A 25,307-nucleotide genomic window follows, 5' to 3' on the forward strand; every position below is an offset into this window, starting at 1 on the left:
ATCTAGTATAGTTTTTTTTAAATGGTAAAATTTTAAAGGCAATAACTCCTATAAGAAGTCGTCTGACAGATTTGACGTAATAGTTATTAGGTAGATCTCATTTCTGCCATGTCAGATTTTTACTATCTATATTGGATTTTAATATAATTGACAAAACTTGCATTTTACCCATATGTTCTATTTTTAGCAATGTGGGCCATGTTGGTTGACAGGTGATATAATCGGACACATTTTTTAAAAACAAGATACCCAAACAATGATTGTAGGCTATTTGCCTTTTCTAGCCCTCATACAAATATAGAAATACATTGACATAGTAGGGCAAATGAATGCTGACAAATGAATAATTACTAGGGCACTATTGCACCAAATCAACAGGGCACTTGGGCACCATTACGTTAATTTACAAAGGTACCATATGCAAATTGTAAGGGCCCAGTAGTCACTCAAAGGAATCTAAATGTATATCTGATAGCATTTTAGATGAAATACCCGATTCTCAATATAATTATTTATGATGAAATTTAATTGTATTAAATGAATATTAATGCAAGTCAGTAAAGCTGATACACATAAATAAATACAACTGGCAAAACATATAATAAATGTCAGAATTGCTTTGTGTTATACGCATTACACAAAGCGTGCGGCGCTACCTATAATATTTAAAACACATAGCGTTGATGTCATACATATGCATATGCCATAATTGAAAATGGCAAAATTGCGCTGAATAAATGATTTGTTTTTATAATTGAATAGTAAAGGTGAAAAGTTGCGAATGCTATCAAGGGCATCTGTTACTATGTTATCTCGGTCTTTCCTGTATCGATTGTACTTCAGAATACAGCTAAAACAGAAACCCTTTTAATTATGTTTGCCATAAAGTCATACAACATTGCATGTACTAAAACATATCAATGATATGTGTAATAATCTTATGTAACGTTATTTGGAATAATCTTTTAACTTTATTTGTAATAAAAAGTGTTTTTATTGCAGAAATCTTTTTTCACACATAAATTTGTAACACATCTGTTTATTTTTAGTTTCACATGAATTTGTAACATATCTATTTTTAGTTTCACAAGAATTTGTAACAAAAACAACTTTAAAAACGTAGATATCCGAATATGCTTGAATTGGAAGCAGCTGTTTATTTGTTTTAAATATGATCCTGTACATTTTATTGCGCACCCTTGTTTTGATTGTGATAGAAAAGGTTACAAAAAGAACTCAGAATGAGTCGACGAGTTTCTTTATGTAAAAACGTTACATGTACATCTATTAATCTCTACGAATTACTGCTACAACCAGATCTTTAAAAGCTTTTATATTGATTGTTATTGTCTTGATTGTCTTTTGCGTTAATTAAGAAAATAATTAAGGCACACAGAAACCTATATCTAAAGTATGTATCATATCTAACCCGATAGACATATTATTTGTTTTGACAAATGAATCAGAAATCGAATTGTTATTCTCTAAACCAACCAAATTGCAGCCTCACATTTGACAAATCTGGAAAGTATTGAATGCGAGGTTTAGATATTAAGGTCATATTTTAATAAAGCCTATAGGTTGCACTTTGTAAATACAGCTGTTTCTCAAACCACGCCTCTTTTACGGAGATATATAATATTCATAGATATTTCGTTTTGTTTACGTACTGGTTCCCAGATATGATCTCTATGTTTCATCTCATAGAGACATAACTTGGGAATGTTACCAGTTTAAAAACATATTGTTGCGGTGAAAATTGAATTCTGAAGAAGGCACAAAGTGAAGGTAGGGGTAGTACAGAATTTTAGTATAAGTTTAAACCCTTACAAGTTCGGGGCATATAAATGTTGAAAATATGCCGCACAGCCCTATCGTTGACCTTTGAAATAAATAGTAGTGCATATCAACTTTCCATTCTAGGATATAATGTTTTACGAAGCTTCATAGTAAAAGTGGCACAGTTTTAGCCGCAAAGGGAGTTCCTATGGGAAATTGCATTGTCTATATTTACAGAAATGCAACCTATAAGATATCACTAATACATGTAAAATCTAATATTCTGTTTAAACGTAAAAGCTCTATTGTTTAAGAAAACGGCACCATGAGGGCCAACTTGAGATACAATATGTTTATGAGTATATAAATACTGTTGAAACTAAGATAACACGAGAGTGTAAATACTTGAGATACAATATGTTTATGAGTATATAAATACTGTTGAAACTAAGATAACACGAGAGTGTAAATACTGTTGTAATTTGAGATAATAGTTTGTTATCACTGTTGTGACTGGAGTTAAATGAGTATGTAAATGATGTTGTGACCAAATAGAGATAAGATAACATGAGTATGAGAATGATGTTGCATCTCAGATAACGAGAGAGTGTAAATACTGTTGTGACTGGAGTTAAATGAGTATGTAATTATCTGAAGATAACACGAATGTGTAAATGCTGTTGTAACTGGAGTTAAATAAGTATGTGAATGATTTAACTAACTAGGGATAGAATGAGTATGTGAATGATGTAACTAACTGGAGATAAGATAACATGAGTATGTGAATGATGTTGGAACTTACATGAGATAACATAAGTATGTGAATGTGGTTGGAACTAACTGGAGATAAAATGAGTATGGGAATGATGTTGTAAGTAACCGGACATAACATGAGTATGTGAATGATGTTGTAAGTAACTGAAGATAAAATAAGTATATGAATGATGTTGTGAGTAACTGGAGATAACATGAGTATGCGAAAGATGTTGTAACTAACTGGAAATTATGTGAGCATGTGCATGCTGTTGTAATAGGAGATAATGTAGTTGTAAGTATCTGGAGATGATATAAGTATGTGCACGCTATTGTAATTACTTGAGAGTAAATGTGGTTGTTACTTGAGATAGCTTGAGTTGGCGAATGCTGTTGTAACATCAAGTAAATGATTTTTTCCCATTATAAACCTTGTACTCTCAAGGTAATGGCAAATCATTTTTAATGCGACGAAGGATTTGTCCTTATGTGATGTGTGTGTGTTTGTGTGTGTGTGTAAATGGTGTTTTGACCCGTGGGAACATTCCTGACCCCTTTCATATAACTTATTATTCCTAATTAGGGTATAAACAGCTTAGTAGTCCGTACTTCGGTACTGACATGATTTATAACAAACCTTTCTTAAATTGTTCGTTTATATATTTAAAAATTATTAAGAAACGAAAATCGCTTCGGACGAAAGGAATTTATAAAGTGTTATTTTCATTTCTTAATTGTCAGAGTAAATGTTTTCCGTGAACCATATGTTTATACTGGCAGTCCTGTCTCAAGAAATAAAATTTTGAATAAGACTTCTTTCGTAATATAAAGATTTTTCTACATGCAAATATTTTCTAAAGTAGGTTTTATTAATTGATTATAACACGACAACTTTATGAATGTATTGACTAATTAAAATGAAACATTGAACACATTCGCAGTAATGTAATTTTTTTCAAAGCACAAAGATCTCGAATAACAGCTCCTCCAAGGCGATTTGGACGACGCACAACAACACAAAGTGGTACAACTTTTGCTATGATGACCCAAACAAGGACCACAGTTGTAATGTTGGAAACAACAAACCCATCGGCCTCAGATGACTCATCAACTCCTTCATTAACGGAACCTCAACGCAAAAGATCAAAGTTCCCAGAGACATGGTTATGGCTGAATACCACAACGAGGTTAATATAAAAATTAAGCGTGAAATTTAAATTGAAATTACGGTTTAAAAATCTGTTAGTACACAATGAAATACATAGCATAATCTTTAACGGGTTCCCGAAATATTAACTCGACGTTCATATCTTAGCTTGTCGTATTTCTTTCTAACTTTACATACGGCAGCATTAGAATGATTACATAATCTTACATAATTAAGGCGCAACAATTTGATTTTCAGAAGGTGGTTGTAGGGGTACAGGGATTTATACCCCAAGTAATTTTTTTAACCCATATCGGAAAAAATTGTTTTAATCTTGCTGCAAATAATTTTTTTTTAATTTTTTTTTAAATCAACGTTTTTATAATCATTCCCACAATAACATTTCTTGCCCCCTTAGACTGCTGTAACTTAAATGATTCTGACTTATTTGGATCTCAACCATTTGAAGAGAAGGGCCCGAGGAAAGGGGATGTAAGTTTCTGTTATTGTAATAATATAAAAAAAAACAGATTTTATGCGAAAAATAATGTTTTTGTACATTTTGCTATTTACAACCATTAATCTTTTTTCGTTAGATATCCAAAACATTTCTCTCTTTTAGCTTATCCCAAAAGGCCAGTGTGAGCTTTTCCAAACAACTTTTGTCCGTCGCCTTTTGTTCTCTATCGTCGCCCGTTAACTTTTACAAGAATCTTCTCTTCTGAAACTACTGGGCCAATTGGAACCAAACTTGACTACAATCACATTTGGGGTATCTTGGTTAAAAAACGTGTCCGATGATATCGCCTGTCAACCAACATGGCCTACATAGCTAAAGATAGAACATATGGATAAAATGCAAGTTTGTCTATTATCTTAAAATCCAATATAGACAGAAAAATTCTGACGAGGCAGAAATGTTTAATATGTTGAGATCTACTTTATAACTTTTATGTCAAATCTGCCAGACGACTTCTTAAAGACGTTTTTGCCCTAAAATGACAATTTTTATCATTTTTTAAAATGTTTGTCTAGTAACTTTGAAACAATAATAGATAGAGATCAAATTCAAAAGCAAAAATGATCAGCAATACAAGATCTACAAGGAAGTTAATTATGCCAAAATACTCCTATTAGAGCTTTCTTATAATTTGACGAAAGGTACGTACGCTTGACGAATCATACGTTAATCAGTTGGAGGGATCCTTTATTTTGAATTCTTCTTAAATTTGACATATTCAAGTACTCTTACCCAAGGCTGTCATGGGACTAAGATTGTATTTTGCCTCAATGTTTGCCAATCAAGGACCAAACCACTGCATGCAAGACATATGTCAAACTTAATATTCATGCAACATAGGAATTTTGTGACGTACGATGTAAAAATATAAAAAAAGGTGAAGGAGATAACTTTTTAAAATTTGCTAAACACAGACTCGTCAGAAGAAAAAAATATATTTGTTAAAAAAAAAAATTTGCTCAACTACTCTCACCCCACTGCAAGTTTAAGAAGGACCCTAACACCGGCTAGACTTGGATAGACTTTGTAAGATGAAACACCACCAAATGAGGCCCGGTCAAAAAAGAACAAAATGGAAAGTAGTACATATTTAAAACAAAATAGTTGCTACGCAAAGGTGTCAATATAAAATATTTTAGTTATTAAGGTGTCAGATGAAAGGTGAAGGACTGGTGATTACTCATTAAAAAATAAAAATAATTATGAATTTTGTCGTTAAATTTAGAGTATCATACTGCAAGTATTTCATTAAAATGTTAATGGTTTAAACCAGAGACGTATTATAAAGTCTTTGTTTTAACATTTAAAAAAAAACGTGCTTGAACAATTCACGCGCAAATGTGTGTAATCGTGGTTAACATAAGCAACGTATCGGAAGTAATGTATTTTAAACTATTTCTCTTAATTTCAGATATTAAATTCGTCTTTTATTTGCGATATGCTTAAATTTTAAAAGAAACATTTGAATCAGAATAGAATACCGTTTTTAGTCGGATAAAACGTAGACTCTAAGAGTTATCGTGGTAATGTAATACATGCTTCCTTTACGTTCGTTCTTACCTTTTGCCAAAATGTAAGAAAACCCTTTTTGGAGTTATTGCACTTTATGTAGATTTTCACCATTTTCCCCTTTTTTTCTATCATCTTGAAAGCTTTAATAGATAGATAAAAACTTTAAATAGAAAAAAATACCAGCAAGACATGATCTTCAAATAAGCTGCATTGCTGAAATCGTCACTTGACTCCCTATAGGAGTTATAGCTTTTGAATGACTATTTATACAAATTTTATGTGTTTTTGTCAATTGTGTTGAAACCTATAATAGATAGATACAAAATCTAAATAGAAAAAATGATAAGCAAGACAAGAACTACAAAATGTCGATTTGCTTAATTTGTTGGTCGACATTTTGGAGGAGTTATTGTCCTTAAATGATGAGTTTTACCCAAATTTTGCCCATCATCTTGAAAACTACCATAGAAAGGTAGAAACCTTAAATAGAAGAAATGATCAGCCGGACAAGATCTACAAATATGTTAATATGACTTAAATTGTCATTTAACTCTTTATAGAGTTACTTTCTTTAAATGATGATCTTTTTACCAAAACAGTGGCCATGATTGAAGATGCAGGTGCAAACATTTATTATTTTATTTATGTGTTGTTGTGTCGTTGGTTGTCTCAGTTTCAAGTCGTGATATTCAACCGTACACAAACGATAGATGCCAGTGATATACGCTTTACAGGATTACCTTATAATTCAACTGATTTCGTGATATAGGGAATCCTGGTCGTATAGAAAAATGGATCCTTGTGTAGTATGAACACATTGTATTTGTAAATACAGGCAAAACGTTGATTAAAAGTTGAATTGTGTATTATAAAAAATGCACTATTGTGACAAGCATAAAATTTACAACATCTAAAACTTCAGGCTCTACATTACGTTTACTTAGTTATATATCTCCTCTAACTCTCCTCTCTTGATTCAACTGTAACTGTCCTTCTCTCTCTATCCTTTTTTATAGCACTCCTATTTGCCTGTTCTAGTCCTCTTACAAATATGGAAATACATTGACATAGTATGGCAAATGAATACTGACAAATAAACAAATACTAAAGCACTATGGCATCAAATCAACGGGGCTTTTTGGCACCATTACGTCAATTAGCTAAGGTACCATATGCAAATTGTTAGGGCTCACTAGTCAGAAGGGAATCGAAATGTAGATCTGATAACATTTTAGATGAAAAACCCGATCCTCAATATAATTATTTTGGATGAAATTTAATTGTATTACATTACTATTATTGCAAAGTAAAGCTAATTGAAAAAAAAAAGCCAACTTACATCATAACATATAAAAAATGTTAAAACTGCTTTGTGTTATAAACATTACACAAAGCGTGCGCTATCTATAATAATTAGAACACGTAGCGTTGGTATCATAGATGTGCAATGCCATAATTGAAAATGGTAACATTGCGCTAAATAAATAATTTGTATTTATATTTGAATATTAAAGGTGAAAAGTTGTGAATGCTTTCAAACGCGTTTGTTACCACCATGGTCTTACTTGTTTCGATTGTATTTCAGAATAAAACTAAAAGCAGAAACCCTTTTTAATATGCTTGTCCATATGTCACACGATAATGCATGTACTAAAAGATATTAATAGTATGTTTAATTATCTTGTTTTACGCTATTTGAAATTATCGTTAAACGTTATTTGTTGCAGAAAGCGTTTTTTCACACATAAATTTGCAACATATCTGTCTATTTTTAGTTTCACATAAATTGTTAACAAAAACAACTGTAAAACAGTAGATACCTGAATATATTTTAATTGAAAGCAGCTATTTATGTTAACAAAAACAACTGTAAAACAGTAGATACCTGAATATATTTTAATTGAAAGCAGCTATTTATTTGTTTTAAATACGATTCTGTACATTTTATTGCGCATTCTTGTTTTGGTACTGTTGTGCAACTTTTCATTCTACTAGTATTTTGTGTTCTGTGGACTTTTTTTTCGTTTTTTTTTTATTTGTGTTATCTGTGCTTCATCGACTTATAGATTTTGATCACCCCTTGTTATCTTGTTTTATCGACTACTCGATTTTGTTTGCCCCTTCTTGTCTTGTCATCTTGTTCAGGGGTCTCAAGAGGGTGAAAAACAGAATTGTATTGTAAATGATTAGAAAAGGTTATAAAAAGAACTCAGATTGAATCGAAGAGTTTCTTTATGTAATAATGTACATCTTTTAGTTGCATCGTCTCTACGATTTACTACTACATCTAGACCTTCACAAGCTTTTATATTAATTGTTATTGTCTTTATTATCTTTTGCGTTAATTAAGAAAACAATAAAGTGTCAGACACAGATAAATCTTTATCTAAAGTATTATCATATCCAACCCGATAGCAATGATATCTTCTATTTGACAAATGACTCAGAAATCAAATTGTTATTCTCTAAACCCACCAAGTTGAAGCCTCGCATTCAATAAATCTAGAAAGTATTGAATGCGATATTAAAGGCCATATATCAATAAAGTCTATAAAATATCAGCTTATGTATGCAAAATCGAATATTCTGTTATACACGAAAAAAAATATCCATTGTTTGTAGACAAAACGACACCATTAGAGCCAACTGGATATATAATATGTATACGATAAAACGAGTGGGTGAATTTGTAGATACTGTTGTAACTAATATAACACGAGTATGTGAATGCTGTTGTAACTGAATATAACATGAGTATGTACATGTTGTTGTAACTATGATAACATGAGTGTGGGATAACTTATGTAACTTGAGATAACAAGAGTTTGTAGATTTTGTTGTTACCAAGTAAACACGAGTGTGTGAATGCTGTTGTAACTGCAGATAACATGAGAATATGATAAAACTACTGTAACTTGAGATAAAAAGAGTTAGTTATATTGTTGTTACTAAGTAAACACGAGTAAGTGAATGCTGTTGTAACTGGAGATAAAATGAGTATGTAAATGTTGTTATATATCTAAGATAAAGCGAGTGTGCGAATACTGTTGTAGCTATGATAACGCGAGTGGGTGAAAACTTGTAACTGGAGATAACATAAGTATGTAATTAACTGTTGTAACTTGAGATAACAAGTGTTTGTGATAACTGTTGTAACTTGAGATAACAAGAGTTTGTAGATATTGTTGTTACCAAGTAAACACGAGTGAGGGAATGCTGTTGTAACTGGAGATAACACGAATATGTGAAAGCTGTTTTATCTAGGATAACACGAGTGTGTAAATACTGTTGTGACTGGGGAGAACATGAGTATGTGAATGCTGTCGTATGTAAGATATCAAGAGTATGTTAACACTGTTTTAACTGGAGATAACATGAGTATGTGATTAACTGTTGTAACTTGAGATAACAAGAGTTTGTAGATATTGTTGTTACCAAGTTAACAGGAGTATGTGAATGCTGTTGTAACTGGAGATAACATGAGTATGTAAAGATGTATGTCTAAGATAAGTGTGCAAATACTGTTGTTACTATAATATCATGAGTGTGTGATAACTGTCGTAACTTGAGATAAGAAGAGTTTGTAGATATTGTTGTTACCAAGTAAACACGATTGGGTGAATGCTGTTGAAATAACATGAGTATGAGATTAACTGAAGATAACAAAAGGAACTGGAGATAACATTAATATATGTGATTAACTGAAGATAGCACGAGTGAGTGTGTGGACACTGTTGTTACTGGAAATAACATGATTAAGTGAATGCTGTTTTATCTAGGATAACACGAGTGTGTAAATACTGTTTTAACTGGAGATAACAATGAGCAAATGAATGTGGTTGTAACTTACAAGAGATAACATGAATCTATGAATAATGCTGTAACTAACTGGAGATAAAATGAGGTTGTGAATGATGTTGAAACTAACTGGAGATAAAATGAGTATGTGAATGATGTTGAAACTAACTGGAGATAAAATGAGTATGTGAATGTGGTTGAAACTAATTGGAGATAAAATGAGTATGTGAATGCTGATGTAACTGGAGATAGCATGAGTTTGTGAAAGCTGTTGTAACGTCAAGTAAAAGATTTTAGGAACACATGTATGTCTATTCCAAACCATGAACTTTCAGGGTAATTGCAAAACCTATTTTATGCACCAGAGATTATGTCCTAATGTGATGTTTGGGAGTGTGTGTGTGTGTGTTTAAAAGTGGTTTGTCCCTTGTGAAAAATGCTGACCCCTTTTATATCATTAATTATAAAATATTTTGAAAATATTCAGATCTCCACGTTTTAGACCGATATATTCTAAATTGTCAAAGTTAACGTTTACAATGAACCATATGTTTTGTCCTTGACAGTCCTGTCCCAGTATTAAATACTCTCTAAAATCTTCATATCCCCAATACAAGTAACTAAACCTTATGTATTTTTAATTTCATGATACGATCTCATTAATGCCCCAATGTTTTGTCCAGGGATGAGGTTTGAAGCATCACCACCCCTTCATATAAGATTTGTTGAATTGTTTACCCCCCTTCACAAAATTCCCACCCATTAAGTATATATAAATTTAATTTGTCATGAAAAAACCTTTCAGTACTATAGTTACTTTGTCTGAAGGGACAGTTATTGATGAATGAGAGACATACGTTTTATGCTACTAAAACAGTTCCACCTAGTTAAATGTAATGATTGATGACTTCTTTGGATTAAATGAGCGCTAGTCAATCAATGACAAATAACAAGATTAAAAGTAATCTAAAAAAAGTAATTATGAGATCGAATTTATACATGCCATAATGTTCAAAATTAGGTTATATTAAGTAAATTATAATTAGGAATGGATTAACTTAGTTGTATCTGACAAAACCTTTCGAAATTTTGGGTCCTCAATGCTCTTCAACTTTGTACTTTATTTGGCCTTTTTAACCTTTTTGATTCGAGCGTCACTTTTTGTAGACGAAACGCGTGACTGGCGTACAAAATTTAAATCCTGGTTTCTATTATGAGTTTATTTATTAACGACAACATTATGAATGTATTGACTAATTATAATGATACTTTGATTAAATGCATAGTTAATGATACCATTGAACACATACGCAGTTATTTAACTTTTTTCAAAGCACAAAGAGCTCGTGTAACAGCTCCAAAGCGATTTGGAGGGAGCACAACAACACACATATCATTTGCTATGGAGACACAGACAAGCACAGTGAGAACGGCAGTCCCATCGGCCTTAGGAGACTCAAAAACATCAACTCCTTCATTAACGGAACCTCAACGTAAAAGATCAAAGTTCCCAGAGACGTGGTTATGGATGAATACCACCACCAGGTTCATATCAAAATCATAGAATACAGAATGGAAAGGGGGAATGTGTCAAAGAGACAACAACCCGACCAAAGAGCAGAAAACAGCCCAAGTTTGTAATATCAAAAACCCTGGTGTAATAATTTTTCAGTAATCCAGAGGTTTCTTCCGTTAAAATCAAAAACGTTGTTACGTACACGAGCGAATCGAAAAAGTTGAAATATATAAACACCATACGATGGTGCAAAGGGAACGCCACCATCTAAAACCGAATAATTAATTATACGAAATGAAAAGTCATCTCTTTTATCGTAAATTTTAGTAATAAACTTCCCATTCGAGATATAGATATCAAGATCCAAGAAAGAGCAGTGTTCATTGTTAGTATAAGCTTTATTTAAAGTAAGTTCAACAGGATAAATCTTTTTAGTGTACAAACTGAAGTCATCATTATTGAGAGCCAAAATATCATCAACATATCTAAAAGTGTTGCTAAAATTTTGTATCAGATGTTGTTTCGACGGGTCTTTGCTGATTTGAGACATACATTGTGAGTCGTAACAATACAGAAACAGATCCGCAATTAGGGGTTCACAGTAAGGCAGTTGGAATTCCGATAACTTGGAGATACACGGAGTCTTCATAGCGAACAGAAATATTATCTAGTTAAAATTCTAGTGCAGTAATAATATCAAAGCAGGTTTAATTGACAGTACTTTTGTTTGTTGTTACTAAAAAATTACATAAAATAGTTTGAACATATATATTCACATTCTGACTTTGTAAATGCCCATTAAATAAGGTATGTGATTTTTTTTCTTAATGAGGTTATGAGGCAATGAATGGTTTATAGAGTAGGAAAATCAAAACTTTGAACAGATTTGAAAGCGCCGATATAAGCAATTTATCACGTTCTTTCAACGCATTTTTGACACCCCAAAAGTAATTAATTCCATTATTTTCGTAGACCTTATTTGTAAAGTTTATTATCAGGTTTTTTATTGTACAAAGTGTACTAGTAAGTAGAATAGACAATTTAGTAGTGAAACAATGGCTTGAAGACGAAATAAATCTTTATTTGTAAGGTTTTTTGTGCAGCTTCGGAAGCCAGTACATAGTTGGAATTTTCATGTTATTCGGTTCTGCTTGTAAAGAGGTAGCTAAAAGTTGTTGCTTGTTACAGATGTCATTTCCCGGAAATTGAGTCAGTTGGATAGTTGGAGAATTTGTGATTTCCTATTACAGAATCTCAATATAAAATTTACGTCAAACAATAAGGATACATCAACCGGGACAAAAAACAAATTCCTTGTCTGGTTCTTTTAGCTTATGTTTGATGCGAGGAATTTTGCTATTATGGTTGTTGTTAGGAGTAAAATGTTCTTTAAAAATGCTTAATACGAATATTAACAATTTCATTACTGAATTGAAAAAAGAATCTAAGGATTTTATGTCAGCTTTTTTCTCGTTTTATCCATACAATAAGAACGGTGTGAGTTGTGTTATGACACTATTATGTATACTATGAAATTGAAATTAAATTAAATTTATCTTTTAGCAAACAATAAAATAAAAGTATAGATCGGTTACAATATGTAGTCTTTAACAGGTTACCTTAAACATTAATTCGACGTCCTCATGTTGGGATGTTGGTTGTCTCAGTTTCAGGTCGTGATAATTAACCGTACACACACTGTAGATACCAAAGATACACACGTTACAGGATTACCCTATACTTTATCTGATTTCGTGATATAGGGAATCCTGGTCGCATAGAAAAATTGATCCTTGTGTAGTCTGAACAGATCATTGTTTGTAAATACAGACACAAAGTCGATTGAAAGTTCAATAATGTATTATATAAATGCACTACTTTATTATAAAAATGCGGTACTGTATTATAAAAATGCAATACTGTATTATAAAAATGCACTACTGATTTACAAACTTGCACTACTGTTACAAAGTAACAATTATACTGAATCATATCAACGTTGTGTTAATGATTTGTTTTACGCAATCTTTTTACTCCATATGTAATAAAAAAAGGATTTTTTTTTTCAGAAAGCGTTTTTGCTCACACATAAATTTGCAACTACTCTGTTTATTTTGGGTTCTTTAAACAGTGCACAAAAAGAAAATATCTGAATATTATAGAAAGAAGCTGTTTCTTTGTTCTAAGCCAGGAATCAAATTGTTATTCACTTAAACTTGGTCAAGAACCAATCAAGTTGCAGCCTCGCATTCAACAAATTTGAAAATGATTGAATGCGATGTTGCGATATTCAGTCCCTTTAAGATATCAATTAGTATATGCAAAATTATATTTTTTGTTTAAGTGAAAATGGTCATGCATCAATTGAGACGATTGTTCCTGATACTATTACACAGTGGATAACATCATCGTTTGCAGTTAACAAAAAGACTGGTTTTGGGGTCTCAGCGAATGCAAATGTAATTATAGTATATTAATGACAATGTTGCATAAAAAGATCAGTTAATAAGGGTTTCTATAGCTTGTTTTTTTCAAAACGCTTTGTATTAACAACCATTTTGCCTATTTGTCATGGTTATAATGATAAATGTTTTATAGGTATCTTATGAACATGAACTACTGAGGTTAAATTTGGATGATCGTTTTATTCTAAAACTTTTCAGTGAGTACACCAAACTGATTAAACTAACCTTTCTATTGTGTTTTTAAATCTGTTCTTATAATGATATTTAACATTGTATAACATCTGACTTCCTAATGTTTCAGTAAAGTATACCTATAAGTTGTAAACTACCACTATACAAATAAGAAGATGTGGTATGATTGACAATGAGACAACTCTCCACAAGAGACCAAATGACACAGAAATTAACAACTATAGGTCACCGTACCGCCTTCAATTTGTATTTTTTTTCAATCTGGAATGTTTTTTTGTTTTTTTAAACTTATTTCAGATGAATATTTAAACAAATACATTTTAATTTTAATAAAATTTGTATTTTTTTCTATCTGGAATGATTTTTTAATTGTTTAACTTATTTCAGATCACAACATTTCAAAGATTCTTTATTCGACTAGAATTGCCGTATTCTGTTATTCGAGGAGAAATTTTAATTCTTCAGACAACAGTATTCAATTACATGGAAGAAGATCTTAACGTAAGTCAGAACGTTAAATGCTGATCTGACATTTAATTTATTCTTTGTAATTTTATATTCAAGATGGAATATGTATCAAGGAGATAAAACTAGACAATCATTTTGCATTAAAAGCACTAATGCCTTTTTCTAAAGCATGCATATGACCATTAAAACAAACCAAACAAAACAAACAAACAAAAAATGAATAAAAGATGAGTATTTTATTTTATTTCATTTGTTTTATAAAAATGATGCATAATAATACTATTTGTAAAATACATAAAACGGAAATGAGAAATTTGGAAAATGACACACCAGTGACATACACATGACTCTTCCAAGAAATATGCGCACAAAAACAACAACAACGAACAACACATGGTCCAGACACACTGAATTGATATAGGCACAAATCGTGGTGGGATCAAACCAGTTTTACATGCGAACAACCCCCCTTTTTGTCTATCATGTAAAAGTAAAACACATAAAAAACCATGCGGCTACCAACTGGATGACGATTAACTTGAACGAGAAAAGTAGGCACATAATTCGGAAAGCAGGATCAAAATGTACCCTCTGCTACATGAAGTCTGAGCTGGTTTTTGTCGAGCCTTCGACTTGAGTCGAAAAAGCGAGACATAGCGATCCTACATTCCGTCGGCGTCGGCGTCGTCGTCGTCGTCGGCGGCGTCCACAAATATTCACTCTGTGGTTAAAGTTTTTGAAATTTTAATAACTTTCTTAAACTATTCTGGATTTCTACCAAACTTGGACAGAAGCTTGTTTATGATCATAAGATAGTATCCAGAAGTAAATTTTGTAAAAATCAAATTCTATTTTTCCGTATTTTACTTATAAATGGACTTAGTTTTACTGCCGCGAAATATTACATTCACTCTGTGGTTAAAGTTTTTAAAATTTTAATAACTTTCTTATACTAATTTGGGTTTGTACCAAACTTGGACAGAAGCTTGTTTATGATCATAAGATAGTATCTAGAAGTAAAATTTGTAAAAAAATAAATCCATTTTTTCCTTATTTTACTTTTAAATGGACTTAGATTTTCTGCCAGGAAACAACACATTCACTCTGTGATTAAAGTTTTTAAAATTTTAATAACTTTCTTATACTAATTTGGATTTGTACCAAACTTGAACAGAAGCTTGTTTATGATCAGAAACTGGTATCTAGAAGGAAATTTTGTAAAAAAATAAATCCATTTTTTCCGTATTTTACTTATAAATGGACTTAGATTTTCTGCCAGGAAACAACATATTCACTCTGTGGTTAAAGTTTTTAAAATTTAAATAACTTTCCTATACTATTTTGGATTTGTACCAAACTTGGACAGAAGCTTGTTTATGATCAAATGCTAGTATCTAGAAGAAAATTTTGTTTTCTTCCAGTTAACATTACATTCAGTCTGCAGTTAAAGTTTTTAAACATTTATTAGATTCATAAACTATCCTGGATTTTTACCAAACCTGGACAGAAGCTTCTTACAATCAAAAGATAGTATCAAGAGGAATATTTTTATTGATTTACTTCCTCATTTTTGTTGAGCCTGCGATTAACAGAAAAAGTAGGCGAGACACTGGGTTCCGTGGAACCCTTACGAATTTTTTTGTATTGCCGCTCAGGTAAAAATAAATTTAAAAAAAAAATTAACACTTCTGTCTGGTTTCATTCATCATAATATTTGATTGAAATTAGCAGTATTTGTGAGAGGCCGATAAGTATTTAAAATCGCTAGAATATCGAAAAAAGAACCATTTTACCGGAATAAGTATATCACGCCTGTATGTTGTTGATACTTCGAATCGAAATACATTTAAGGAGAGTTACTGCATTTTTTTCCCAGATGCAATTACTTTTTTTGTTTCTCAAACAACATTCAGATTGTTTCTTGGTTAACATCCAGTGGCAAATATCACATATATATTCAGGACGAGAACTAATCAACAATTCGTACAATAGGTAGATTCTTCAAAGAACCTGGATGAATGGCAGGAAATTTGGACATATTTCATAATAATTACAAGTATACTAGTTTACGCACATTTCTTATTATTGCAGGTTCACGTCAGCCTGAGTAAAAATGAAAATATAAGTTTTGCGGATAATGACGGAAACCCTATTTTCTTCCCTGGAAAAGATTGGACGAAGGTAATATAATAACAGCGCATTTAGAAGTTTAAACCGGGTTGCCCAATGTTAAATTCTCGAAAAATGTCAGTTTGGCTCGCAGGTGGAAACAAAAGGGTACCTGTTTTGTGTAATCAACTCCTCCAACAAAATTCAACACAATTATTTATTTTCTGGAGGTTTTACAAATGGACAAAAGTCAGTCAATATTCAGCAGTATTCTTGATGGAGAATACCCACTTCAAAAAGTTTTAATGAATAAACGAAATTTTGTGGTTTTCATCAATGATACGTGTATGTTTTATCTAATTCTTCTTAGAAAGCAAAAGTTCGCGTTGTAGATATAAGTGAACATTATTGTTTTTAACCTTTTAATATTCATTAAAAATTATTACCCCTCAAACATATGAAATACTAGTATCATTTGTATTGCGCCTTTCATATCACAGACTATTGGCATTTCGCCCGGCCATGTGATACTTTGACTCATCATTCATGAATACTATGTATATTCCCCATATAATTGAAGTAAAATTAGAAGACTACCGAATCAATTGAAACCGAATGGATGACTGACCATCCTGTCGATACTGTGTATATTTTGGCAGTGCAAAAGGTCATGCGTTGGATGTGAACTGGTTGATATCTAAGTGTTGGAAAACCTGATTTATTTATTAGTTATAAACCGTTTTAAAGTAGCTTACATGGACTTTTTCGAATTTTTCTACGTTTTTCTTTTCTTTATTTTTGCAATAGCGTTGTCAGCTTTTCTTTGACTTGTGAGTTTTGAATGTCCTTTTAACATCATTCGCCTTTTTTTCCAATCACTGTGAGTTCTCTTAAAACGGTACTTTGTGTGTCTTTTTATTTATTTATGTTCTAGGCTTTTGTGCTTTGTTCTAATATAATAATATAAGCCCTTTCCAATTTGTTTTTACAGTTTGTTCTATGCTATACTGTTAAATCAATGTCCAAGGTAGAGGAGATTATTGAGCGTTCACAAACGTATTTAACTCAACCACATTCTCTGTGCGTCTGTCCCAGGCAAAGAACATGTCGTTGGTTGATATCGTCTATATTTGTTTTTCGTTTATTGATTTATCATAAATCAGGCCATTGGTTTTCTCCTTTTAAATCGTTTCACATTTTTGCATGCCTGAGCCGTTTATAGCTTAATTACGGTATATGTTTTACTCATTGTTGAAGGCTGTACAGTATACCATAGTTGCTTATATCCATGTCTTTTTGTCAATTCTCAGGTCGCTAGTTGTCTCATTGGCCATCATACCATCGTACTCATTATTTTTATAGATCATTACTTAAATGTATAAAAATATTAAACAATAAAGGGAGATAAGAAAACCGATGCATGCGAAAAGTGCTAATATTAGAGAATAAAGGGAGATCAAAGAACCATTGGAGACGACATGTGTTACTATTATACAATAACGGGAGAACAGAAACCAGTGCGTACTACAGGTGTTTTGGACATGCAAATTGTGTGCTCATTAATCGTTGGTTACATCATTTTAATGATTGAATAATAAGTTGATTCTTGTTTTATTAACGCCAGGTTAGAAATGTTTCGTGGGTTTTAGCAATAAATAGATGGATTTTGAACAATTGTTGACAGAGGAGAAGGGCGGGAAACTTGTACTGTCATTTGGAAAAGGGATATGTTGGTTAGCGGCACTTTGTGTCATTGTATGAATAATACCTTTCTGAATTAGGAACTATTTGTTTTATATTTTGATAGACAGTTTTAGTTCCGAAGGACACGGTTAGATCCGTTTATTTCCCAATTATCCCAGTACGAATAGGGACATCATTAATTGATGTTACAGCTAGAACAATAACAGTTGCTGATGCAGTTCAAAGACAACTTTTAGTGAAGGTATGTATAAGCTTTCTATATAATTTCATAGAATATCAGCAGTCTGAAGGTTGAAATGTAGTGTTAGAATAATCTAAAATCATCTATAAGAGGGGTTTGCTACGACTGGTAACCCTTTTTGCAGATTTGCTCAGATATGTTCTCAAATTTTGAAGCCTGTTTGTAGCATTTGTTTCCCGAGCTAATGGATAAGTTTGGTATTAGACTAAATCACGAGTCAGGTTCACATATTACTAATTTCAATGTTGATGAAGTTTTTGTACAACTATTTAAAACCTGATATCACATTTTCACATTTCAAAAGTTACAAAATATTGTTTTCTGGATTTTATTATTATATAGCATTATTGTATTAAAAATATGTCGGATATAGGGTAAAGGTCTTTGAGACAGTTACTCAACAAAACAGTCTACAAAACCAAATGTTTTACATTAACATTTACTCCAAGTTATGTAGCAAAAGCCTGACGTGACAGAGCAAAACTATGTTTGACAACATAAGACAGACATATAAACACATGGCATGATTAACGGTTTTCTAAGTAGGCACCAATCACTTGTAATAAAAGTATAACAAAAAAACCCCAAGGTGAATTTGAAAAGGGAAAGTCCATAAAAACTGACAACATCAAACGTTAAGAAACAACGGATCGAGTGAAAAAAAAAACCATTCATATTTTTAAAATTTGAGAAAGATGTGAAAAATCGACTTATTTATTATTAACTAAAGGATCGTTCATGCCGTTTCATCAACAGACCATTTATATGGAATGCCGTAATTGTCTTATAGCGTAAATATTTAATGTGTTTTGTCGCTTTGTATTTACGTCCTGTCATTTCTTCTTTAAGTTATGTGTAAGTGCCTTTATTTCTTGACACTGCATCTCTGCATTATGTCAAATTAATTCTTTGTTTTGTCAAACAATTGAATGATATGTCATTGCTATTCTTTGTTGTGTGCAATATGCACTACATTATGTTGTAACTACTGTATATTCTGTGAATACCTGTAAACTTTATGATCAACCACCTTTACGTTCTTTCACATTTCCTCTATGTTGTGTCTACTCGTCCTTTAAGTAAGTCAGTTAATAATTACGTCCTGTCTCAAATGTGATTGTTATGTTGAATGTTCTAAACGTTTAGTTTTGATACATTTTTGTTCTATGAAAACCTCATGATGTTATATTCTAATGGCTTTATGTTGTGTTTATACATATGTATCTTCTGTGAAAAATATAATATAGCATGGTATAGCTTATATGCGTTTTGCTAAACAATTGATACTATCTGTTAACATTCAAGATGTCATGTGGATCTACTGGTACGTTATGTGCAAACACGTATTACATTATGTGCAAACACCTATAACGTTATGTGCAAATGCCTATAACGTTATGTGTTAATACCTATGACATTATGTGCAAGCACCTATTACGCTATGTGCAAATGCCTATTACATTATGTGCAAACATCTATAACTTTATATGCAAATACCTATGACATTATGTGCGAACACCTATTACGTTATATACAAACACCTTTTATGTTATGTCCAAACACCTATAACATTAAGTACAAATACCTATGACATAATGTGCTAACACATATTACGTCAAGTACAAATACCTATGACATTATGTGCAAACACCTATTACGTTATGTGCAACCACCTATTATTACATTATGTGCAAACACTTATTACGTTACGTGCAAACACCTATTACGTTATGTGCAAACACCTATAACGTTACGGTAAACGCCTTTTTAACACAGATTAAAACAAAACACATCAATACTATATACATTTACAGTAATCAAAAATTAAGAAAATCAAAAGAATGTAACATGTTAAAATCAAAATCCAACCGCATTTCTTTACGGAGAATGTGAACGGAGAATAAATTGATGCATGCTCTCGTTCAGTTCCGCCATCTGGGTCATTATATAGGTCGCTTTAGTTTGCATACATACTTAATACATATGGTTTTGGAAGACTGGTTATTACTGTTAAAAATTTTCACGGGGGGGGGGGGGGGGGGGTGGTCTCAACATGAGTTTTTGGGTACAGATGTGCATCCGGGATTTCAAAAACACACCCCATTCATATATTAAAGTCTTGTGAAATCACGACCCATTTAAATATTTCATGGTAAAATCAGTACCCATTCATATATTCCTCAGATCTCAGATATCACATATTCATTTTTATAGATTTCAACTTGATTTTAAACGATAAATTAAGATTTGTACAAAAATATAATCGAAAGATGAAATTTACTGACCTATTGACATATTACCTTGGCGAAATCGCAACCCATTGATATATATTTGACTATCAAAATAGTGACCAATTCCCGCGTCAAATATGTATATACCTTCATATAGGAAAGGACTCCCCTCCCCCATGAACATTTTGGCGAGTCGTTATATGATCTATGACGGACAGGTCGACTGTGTTACTTTATAGTATAAAAGCAAAATGAAAAACCAAAAACAAATTAAAAAAAAAAAAGAAAGATTTCTCGGTAAAATCCTACTTTTAATTTTGGATGTCTATACTTTATCCTGATAAATGTTTTGCGGTAGTTCCCAAGAAGTGCAGCCGGAAGGAACAATGACAATTCCCATTGTTTCTCCCGACTGCACCCCCGGACTAGAAATATAACGGGTGTAAGGATAATTTAGTATTTTAAGATTATTGATTATTGGCGAATAGGGTTGAATATGGTCCGTAAATTACCCTCCCGGTAGGCTATTCTAGCGAGAATCGTGTGCCAGTTAAATGCTACCAATGCAATGACGTCTCCCACGATTGATGTAGCAGATAAGGAATCTAAATAACATTCCAAAGACATACTGGTATTTAGTGATTCCTCCGTCCCTAAAGAGGAAAAAAAAACATTTGTCATCAGAGGCGTATTGAGACGGGGAGCCAGGTGGCACGCCCCCTCTTATCTGGGACTTTTTTTTAAATTAACAGGGAGTTTTGGCAAAATTTGGTATTCTTGATTCTTAATTATAAATGTGCAAGAAAAGCAGAAGGGTATATAAAAAAGCTGCAATTTCTTTCAAAACTTTTTTTCATATTGAAAACTGCCTTATCTGTAATCCACAAAAATGACACATACACATAATTCCTCTAAATGATATGTGTTATCAGTTTTGTATCACCTTCACTGGTCATACTCGCTATTAAATCCCGCAAACTGAAATTCCGGATAATGACTTTGATCCATCCGTATTTGGTCAAGTAACTGTCCGAGGCGTGTCATGAAGAACGATAAAAAAATACATATTCTAATTGTCATTGTTTTCTACCAAACGGTATATTTTTTTTATAAAAGTGTTGTATCGTTTTTTTTGGTTGACTATAAGAAAAAGAAGATGTGGTATGAATGTCAATAAGACAACTCTCCACAAGAGACCAAATCACACAGAAATTAACAACTATAGGTCACCGTACGTATTCGCCAGTAATCAACAATGAGTAAAACCGATACCGCATAGTCAGCTAGTATATTTATTTTTGACCCCAATTCATTTTTCCACCACTTTTTAGAAAAAGGTTACAGTTAAATAAATCGCTTATATATAATCAAGACATTTTTCGACCGTTGTTGATATGATTTTATCTTTTTGTTCATCATTTCAACGAATATTGATGATTAAATTTGAAACATCTACTTACTTTTCCGAACGGAGAGTCATAAATTTGATAAATATCATTGCCGGATACGGTATTTACGGTAACCTTCAATGCGTTAAGTTATGGACGCGAATGGTTTGATAAATTTAGCTAAATACACATATTTAGGCAAATTTTCATATAAGGGATTTGCTCCACATCTGAGAAATCTGACTTTAAAGTATATAAATTTTCATACAAATATATTCTATTGGATCTACATGTAATCATTCTATAATATACATTGTTTTGACAGTTTCCGTTAAATATTGCCAACTTTAGAAATACCGGTCCCCCTTTTCTCGGTTGCCGTTAAAGTGTTGAAAAATATATTAATAGCTAGCGAGGCATTTAGTCCACATGATTCAATCCAAAATTATCATAAAAAGGCGGAATCTCTTTTAAATTGATGAAATCTGGATCGCCTTGAAATCGATGAAATATTTTGTGAAGATTCTTTTAAAAAATGCACCCATTTAACGAAAAGAAAGACAGACTCTAAAGACGAAAGGGAAGGCTTTAATTCTTATTTCATTTTCTTGCCTCTGATTATAGATTAAGGATGGTCGCTTGTCATGTTTTGGAAATTTTTGGAATCCTCTTGTTTTATTCGTTTAAATACCATAAAAAATTTGTTCGCTTACTCCCAGTTTTCTTATCAAAATCTTTTACATGTACAATATTGAATTGACACGTTTTAGTTCTCAAAAAGTATTAAAATATAATAAGAATAATAAGACATTTGTAAAAAAATATTAAATCCTTGTTATATTTTAATACTTTTTGAGAACTAAAACGTGTCAATGATAAAGATATCAAAATGAAGAGAGAAAATTTTCCCGCTAAAATATCATTGGCTTATATCTGGAAAACAAACACACGGACCAATATTATTTTTTGCTCTTTTAGCTCCTTTATCAATCTCCTATTAATAAATAACAGGGTAATGAAAAGCTTGTTATTTTGAAACTGAGAAACGAACATCCTTTTTTGGCTTCTATATTTATTACATGTATACATATTAAAATAGGCTATCAATGGTATAGGTATGTGTGATTTCTCAGTCAATGACCAGTGGCGGAACCATAATTTTTGAATAGGGGGAGGGCGCTACTTTTTTTGATTCTATAAGCAGTTGTATTAGGGGGCTCGGACAAAATTTTGCCAAAACCCCCTGTTAATTTTTAAAAAGTCCCAGATAAGAGGGGCGGACCACCTGGCCCCCCGTCTCAATACGCCTTTGATGACAGAAATGATTTTTTTCCTCGTCAGGGACGGATGAATCACTAAATACCAGTATGTCTTTGGAATGTTATTCAGAATAATATAGACGACTATTATGGGAAATGAATTGCAATAAAATCTAAATTCTTTAAAGGATTCCTTATCTGCTACATCAATCGTGGGAGACGTCATTGCATAGGTAGCATTTAACTGGCACACGATTCTCGCTAGAATAGCCTACCGGGAGGGTAATTTACGGACCATATTCAACCCTATTCGCCAATAATCAATAATCTTAAAATACTAAATTATCCTTACACCCGTTATATTTCTAGTCCGGGGGTGCAGTCGGGAGAAACAATGGGAATTGTTATTGTTCCTTCCGGCTGCACTTCTTGGAAACTACCGCAAAACATTTATACCAGGATAAAGTATAGTCATCCAAAATTAAAAGTAGGATTTTACCGAGAAATCTTTCAAAAAGGGGACCTTTATTCTAATGTTGTATTCAGATATGCTTTAATTCTATAATTATATCACGGACGACACAAGGGTGAACAACTAGATGAAACTTCAAAACAATACCATGAACTCAAGAAATAACTATAAGTTAATAATTTACATTTCATCAGGAACTATCATTTGTTTTTGGTTGTATTTTTTTCCTTTGTTTTTGATTCTTTTCAATTTGTTTTTGATTGTTTTTTGTTTTTTTTATTTTGCTTTTATACTATAAAGTAACACAGTAAAAGTTCATAAAATCACTCGCCAATATGTTCACGGGGGTGGGGGTGGGGGGTCTCTTATATGAAGGTATATACATATGTGCCGCTGGAATGGGTTACATTTTTGATACGTCAAATATATCAATGGGTTGCGATTTCACCAAGATAATATGTCAATGGGTCAGTTATTTTCATCTTACGATTAGAGTTTTGTACAAATCTTGATTTATCGTTTAAAATCAAGTTTTAGAATCTAAAATAAAATGAATAGGTGATTTCTGAGGAATATATGAATGGGTACTGATTTTGCCATGAAAATTTTTTATGGGTCGTGATTTCACAAGTCTTCAATATATGAACGGGGGTGTTTTTGAAATACCGGCTGCACCCAAAAACTCATGTTGAGACCCCCCTCCGTGAAAATGTTAAACAGTATTACTAAAACTTTATTGAGGAATGAGGTATGCTAAACATAGTATGCATATACACGTATATGTACATGTTTTATGAATTTAAGGCGCAGTTATATATTTATATATATAAGTAAGCCGCATTCCAAAACTATATGTATATAGTATACATGTGTACATGCAAACTATAGCGACCTATATAATGACCCGGTTGGTGGACGTGAAAGAGAACATCAATTTATTCTCCGTTCACAATCTCCGTAAAGAAATGCGGTTGGATTTTGTTTTTAACATATAACATTCTTTTGATTTCCTTAATTTTCGATTATTGTAAATGTATATATCATTGATGCGTTTTGTTTTAATCTGTGTTAAAAAGGCGTTTACCATAACGTAATAGGTGTTTGCACATAACGTTATAGGTGTTTGCCATTAACGTAATAGGTGTTTGCACTTAATATGATAAGTGTTTGCACATAATGTGATAGGTGTTTGAAAATAACGTAATATGTGTTTGCACATAACATAAAAGGTGTTTGCACATTATGTAATATGTGTTTGCACATAATGTAATAGGTGTTTGCACATAACATAAAAGGTGTTTGCACGTAATGTAATAGGTACTTGCACATAATGTCATAGGTATTTGCACATAACGTAATAGGTGTTTGCACATAATGTAATAGGCATTTGCACATAACATATTAGGTGTTTGCACATAATGCAATACGTGTTTGCACATAACGTACCAGTAGATTCACATGACATATTGAATGTCAGCAGAAAGTATCAGTTGTTTGGCAAAACGCATATAAGCTATACCATAATATATTTTTTTTTCACAGAAGATACATATGTATAAACACAACATAAAGCCATTAAAATATAATATCATGAGGTTTTCATAGAACAAAGATGTATTAAAACAAAACGTTTAGAACATTCAACATAACAATCACATTTGAGACAGGTCGTAATTATTAACTAACTTACTTAAAAGAAGAATAGACACAACCTAGAGGAAATGTGAAAGAACGTAAAGGTGGTTGATCTTAA

At 32.0% G+C, this 25,307-nt stretch overlaps 1 protein-coding gene across 1 annotated transcript in view; it reads left to right on the top strand.

Moving 5' to 3' along the window:
- The window catches only part of LOC127727833 (CD109 antigen-like), an 82,861-nt gene that overhangs the window by 34,028 nt on the left and 23,526 nt on the right, over positions 1–25,307 (top strand). Inside the window, exons 16-20 of the mRNA XM_052234948.1 lie at positions 3,494–3,719; positions 13,370–13,484; positions 14,070–14,183; positions 16,242–16,331; positions 18,067–18,204. Coding sequence (XP_052090908.1) covers positions 3,494–3,719; positions 13,370–13,484; positions 14,070–14,183; positions 16,242–16,331; positions 18,067–18,204 — 683 coding nt within the window. The remainder of the gene's footprint in view (positions 1–3,493; positions 3,720–13,369; positions 13,485–14,069; positions 14,184–16,241; positions 16,332–18,066; positions 18,205–25,307) is intronic.

The sequence above is a fragment of the Mytilus californianus genome, unplaced genomic scaffold (genome assembly GCF_021869535.1).
Source record: "Mytilus californianus isolate M0D057914Y unplaced genomic scaffold, xbMytCali1.0.p SCAF_2, whole genome shotgun sequence".
Taxonomy (NCBI): domain Eukaryota; kingdom Metazoa; phylum Mollusca; class Bivalvia; order Mytilida; family Mytilidae; genus Mytilus; species Mytilus californianus.